The sequence below is a fragment of the Salmo trutta genome, chromosome 16 (genome assembly GCF_901001165.1).
Source record: "Salmo trutta chromosome 16, fSalTru1.1, whole genome shotgun sequence".
NCBI classification, from domain to species: domain Eukaryota; kingdom Metazoa; phylum Chordata; class Actinopteri; order Salmoniformes; family Salmonidae; genus Salmo; species Salmo trutta.
The window spans coordinates 15824159-15830158 of NC_042972.1; the positions used below are offsets into that span (position 1 = coordinate 15824159).

Sequence of the window (6000 nt, forward strand, 5' to 3'; positions counted from 1 at the left end):
CAAAGGGGCACACAATTGAACTAAGCCATTTTAAATCCTTTTAAAGCTGAACCCGCCTAATAAAGAAGGCCCCCAACAAGACAAGTCCCTGCATGCATCCACCCATCCATCCATCCATCCTTCCTTCTATCTAGCTTTAGCGAAGTCTTGTACGTTGTGTTGCTAGCAAATTGATTTAGCCTACTGTATACACCACTAGTTTTAATTAACAAGCCTCTAAGATTCTCCGGCAGTGTTGGGGGTGTCTGATGTTTTGTTTGTCTTTGTCCTCGGGAGGGCCAGTATTAAAAACAGGTCCCTGTGGGTGTGCTGGGATTCAAGCTCAAATACAAATGATCTGAATCTTGAGTTACAGATGAATAAAATACATTAAGGCCTATACTCTATTGTGCCATGCCTCTGAGGACAATGGGCTTAGTGTAATTAAATGCTCCCATAAACCATCCCCTGTCACATTTTGGCCAAAAGCAACAATGCTTATGATTTAAATGAAAAATCCTTAATAGTTTGACATTGCATCATTAATTCCTCCTTTCCTTGAATATCTTGAAATGCTTTGGTAGGTAAAAGTTAAAGTTTAACCTAGCTTTCATCTATCGAATAATATTGATTTATAATTTGAAGGAAGGAAGGATTTTTTTTAGTTTTCAAAGTGAGCCCCTGCATCCTTACACCTCAACCCCTTCACCAATGCCTGGCGGAGTTGCACACCTGTGGAACTGGTTCACATGCCAATTCTGGCAACCCAACCCAAAGAAAAATATCCTATTGTGAGAGGGCAGCTTTTAAAAATATATATGTTTTTCATATCTGGGCAATTCCACGCTAACAGAATTATGCTGAGACTCCGATTCCTTTACCATGAAATTGCTCATGTGTTTTTTTTTCGGCCACTTTTTCGACAGATGAATACTGACGACCCACTTAGCATGAAAAAACGCTGTATTTTTTTCATCTCCAAGCTATTCTCTGAGCTTGCTTTCCGAGAAAAACATCAGGAAAAATACTTGTTTGTTTGTTTTTGGGGAGTTGTAAGTAATGGCTCCCAGAGTACCCTTCACCTAGTTAAATAGGCCAAAGCGTTGGACGCAGCACTAATAGGGGTAGTCTTAGCCCGTAAGGCATCCCATTTACTCTTTGCACTCCAGGTATCAAAGTGAATGATTTTGCCTTCAGTAAACACTGAGTGTGGAGACACTGGTGGGTGGTGTGTGTGTGTGTATGTGTATGCTTATATGGGTGAACGGCACTGACAGTTGCTGTGTTTTTTTCTTGTTCTCTGCTAATGCCAAGTTCTCTCTAAGGCTAAAAAGTGGGTGAGCTGTGAAGTGCATTTGGCTGGCTACAACAGTTCTATTATCACAAGATGGAGAGCACAGGATTCATGGGGATCCATAACACCACGTTAACTTAAAACTGGGATAGACACCAATAATTCAACAATCTCTGAAAGTATACCAATAACAGCTTTTCACACTCTTGGCATTCTCTCACCCAAATTCACGAGGAATGCTTTTCCAACAGTCTTGAAGGAGTTCCCACATATGCTGAGCACTAGTTGGCTGCTTTCCCTTCACTCTGTAGTCCAACTCATCCCAAACCATCTCAATTGGGTTGAGGTCGGGTGATTGTGGAGGCCAGGTCATCTGATACAGCACGGTCAAATAGCCCTTACGCAGCCTGAAGGTGTGTTGGGTCATTGTCCTGTTGAAAAACAAATGATAGTACCACTAAGCACAAACCAGATGGGATGGCGTATTGCTGCAGAATGCTGTGATAGCCATGCTGGTTAAGTGTGCCTTGAATTCTAAATAAATACCAGACAGTGTCACCAGCAAAGCACCCCCACACCATCACACCTTCTCCTCCATGCTTCACAGTGAGAACCACACATGCGGAGATCATCCGTTCACCTACTCTGCGTCTCACAGAGACATGGCGGTTGTAACCAAAAATCTTACATTTTGACTCATTAGACCAAAGGACAGATTTCCACCAGTCTCATGTTCATTGCTCGTGTTTCTTCGCCTGAAGCCAGTCTCTTCTTCTTATTGGTGTCCTTTAGTTGGGGTTTCTTTGCAGCAATTTGACCATGAAGGCCTGATTCACTAAGTCTCCTCTGAACAGTTAACGTTGACATGTGTCTGTTGCTTGAACTCTTGTGAAGCATTTATTTGGGCACTCTTAATTGAAATGCATTCCAGGTGACTACCTCATGAAGCTGGTTGAGAGAATGCCAAGAGTGTGCAAAGCTGTCATCAAGGCAAAGGGTGGTTACATTGAAGAATCAAAAAATATAAAATATATTTTGATTTGTTTATCACTTTTATGGTTACTTAATGATTCCATATGTGTTATTTCATAGTTTTGATGTCTTCACTATTATTCTACAATGTAGAAAATAGTAAAAATAAAGAAATACCCTTGAATGAGTAGGTGTGTCCAAACTTTTGACTGGTACTGTATGTTGAATAGGGCTTCTAAAAGCCAATAAATTCACCTTATTATTGTAAAATAAATATGCTATAGGTTATGCAGAACCGTGGGTAGGTCCACTCAAGTCTATCGGCTGTAGTTTCATACTGTGGACCCGAGACCCAATGACAATCAAATAGGGCATGACCCGGACCCGACGGAAAAGTTAGAATTTTGAACCCAGATCTGTGAAGACCTCGAGTCACAATACATGTGTTGATCTCATAGTTTCACTTCGGAATTTGCTTTATTATGGATGAAAGTCGATTTTTGGGTGCATTCATTCCACGTGGTTATAGGGTTAATTCCGTGTGGTTGCAGGGTTAAAATAGAAACAACTCAAAGGGTTAAATTTAGGGATTTATTTCAAGTTTAAGGTTAGGGCTATGGTTTGGGGAAGGTTTAAATCAAAATATTTAAAAACAGTGCGCTGTTTCCATGAAGTATCATCATGTACTCTTCCTGCTTGCTAGAGCCTTGTGAACTGCCATGGCGCAATGGTCAAAGCAACATGCTCTAGTGCCAAGTCTCAAGAGTTGGTGCCCAGTGTTGTGTTGTTTTTTTGTTTTTTGGGGGTTGAGCACCAAGGAAGGCATATATCAACGTCCTCAAGACCTTTTCAAAAGTCCGAATTAGAAGACTGTTTCTATTGACCAGGCTGGATTAATGCCTAAGGAACTGAATTTCCATGTGTCCTATATGTGCTTGAAGTAAAAAAAAAGTTAATCCAAAATAAACTAGCAGTGTTATTAATTGTGTTTTATTGAAACGTTCAGTGAAAGTTTTAAAGAAGTTATTCCAAACCTCCTAATAAAAGAGCTCCCAGGATATCTTTCAAGGAACCAGAGTAAAATGTTCTAAGAACCTCCCTGCAACCTAAAAATAAATGTTTCCAGAACAGGTGAAATGTTCACTTCTGTTCTCAGAGTGTTTAAAACACTCTCCGATTTATTAAGGAAACATATGGCTCCGTTCCAACAACCAATATAAACCAAAACCATACGTTCCCACAACTTCATACTTTATGAGCATCATGTTGCGGTATTGTGCCATGGTATTGTGAAATATCCTTAATGGACAAAGTAGTTCTCACATAGACTACTGTATCAATAGGGTTGATTAAGTGAGTCAAATAGTGTTGGCACATGCCAAGAAAGAGTTCCACAATGTATGATATACTATAGCCAACAATTCGAGATTCAACCAAATCTTTGACCTGTATTCCTGTAAAATTCATGAGCTTCTCATACTGTATGTTGTACTCTCTGTTGTTTGTGTCACAGTCATTTATGAGCAATGGAGAGACGTGTTTAGCTGTCAATAAACATTTGTTGACTTTGAACTGTTGAGAACTCATCCAAAAGAGCTGCTCAGGCCCTGGGGTTGATCATTTACATGAAGTTTGAATATAGTTTGAATCCCATGATTAACCCTTTTGGCGTGGCATCCCAAATCCAATCTGTTCTGCATCAGACCATCAAGTTGTGTTTGACTAGAGCACACATGCTGATGTGGCATCTAGACCCAAGGAAGTTTGATAGGAATTTTTATATTTTCTTAGTCAATCATTTACTTGACATGGGGATTCGTCATGTATTAAACAAACAGACCAGTAAGTAGTGAATGACTAACATACAGTATTACTGTATAACAGCATTGAGCTTTAAAAAAAGGAAAAAGGAAAACCAGAACAGTCACAGTATGGTAATCGAATAATTTTAACTGATAGGATAACAAATGTAAATCAGGTGGGCGGAACGCGACGATATCGTCGGTCACAATGTAGGAAGTTCTAAGAACATTGCAGCTATATAGTCACACAATTTCCCAAGGAATGGTTTGAGCTGTAGCACCTGTGAGTGAAGTGAGTGAAGCCTACAGTAGATGTGTAACTAAATGACAAACCTTGAAAAGGAAGATACAGAGGTATGTCTAGAGCTGCTACCTCCCACTCAAGGTCGCAGGGAAGTTACTGTAACATTCAACGATGCAAGCTGAAAGTGGAACAGACGTTTCATGTATGGTATCACTTGGCTTGGGATTCAATCAACCCTGCACTGCCAAAAACTGGAGGCTGATCAAATGAACATGCACTGCAATTCATATCAATTCAATTCGAATCAAAGGGCTTAAGTTTTGCCGTCGCAACATAACAAAGACACGGTGCTGCAGCTTCTTTTCTCTCTCTTAAGTAGTGGAGGGACACCTGAGGGGCTTGAGATGATGTGTTCAGTTAGCTGTATGAAACAGTGTCCCTAACAACAGTACATTGTGCTTTAGGGACAATACATTTAATGTGTAACTTTTTTAGGAGACCGAAACTGGTAAATACTTGTAGTGAGGGTTCACTTATTTCTTTCAGATTAGACGTTTTTAATCAACATTATCAAGGCCATACAAAAACATAGCACCTGCTGCAGTAGTAGTCTAACTTGCTTTGCTATTCATCTATGAAATCCATACTGTACTCTATATCTCAGTTTGCCAACAGTGTGCTTTGAATAATAAAATGCATACAGAACACTCTCCATTCATGCATTAGAGAAGAAGCCACTGAAAAAGACAACACGGACTCGTTCAAACCCGCAGGTTATTAACTCAGTAGGTCAGTGGAGCACCACAACTCATAGACCTGGAGAAGTACTGTAACACGAGACAACTGAAACAAAAGCACATGACAGCCCAATAGAAAAAGTGCCTTTCGTTACCATCTTTCTGACAGTATCTCTTCTATCCTGCTGAATTTTTCTTCACATTTTTCTTTATAATCCAGTCCAGATAAATTCCATTTGACTCCAGAGAGAGAGAGGTCTTCTTGCCATGTTTCTCAATAGCCAAGTTCCTGCCATCAATAAAGGAAGGTCCACATAACAGTTAGTGGTCTGCGACCCAGAATAAGAAGGAAAACTCCCATTCGTTAGTGGCTTTCCCGTTTGAGTTGAGCTCTGAGCTGTAAAGTGTCTAGCTGTCTATTGCTTCACTGGCTCCACGTTTCAGCTTCTCTGGCAGCACTGTGTTTTTGGAGCAAGTGGGAGCGCAGGAGAGAAAGGGAGCAAGAGAAAATGCCTGAGAAGGGGGAGGAGAAAAGCTTTCCCTTTCAGAAGAAAATCCCTCTAGGCTTTTCAGGCTTTTCCTCAGAGGAAGCAGTAGCGTCTGACCAGTGTGGGATTCTCTTTCTCTCTCTCTCTCGCTCTCTCTCTTTCTTACACACACACACAGGCACACACACGCACACACGCACACACACACACGCACACACGCACACACATACACACACGTGCTCAGGCACACACTTGAAAGCTTTATTTAATTTTGGATCTCAATAAAGTATTAAAATGAGTGTGTCTATATTGAGATCTAAAGTGAAATGAGTATTCAAATATCGACATACACATACCCTTCCATACACTCTTCCCCACACTCAATAACAACACACACTACCGTGATATCGCCTCCTTCTATAGCAGCCCCCTTCTGTCTATTTTAATCATTAAGGCTTTGGGAGGGTAGCTTCATCGCTTAGTC

At 40.6% G+C, this 6000-nt stretch overlaps 1 protein-coding gene across 1 annotated transcript in view; it reads right to left on the reverse strand.

Annotated features, from left to right (window-relative positions):
- LOC115150170 (uncharacterized) overlaps positions 1-5660 on the reverse strand; it is a 66572-nt gene extending 60912 nt beyond the window's left edge. The window contains exon 1 of the mRNA XM_029693162.1: positions 5184-5660. Within this exon, the coding sequence (XP_029549022.1) occupies positions 5184-5186 (3 nt within the window). The 5' untranslated portion in view covers positions 5187-5660. The remainder of the gene's footprint in view (positions 1-5183) is intronic.
- Between the last annotated feature and the right edge of the window lie 340 nt (positions 5661-6000).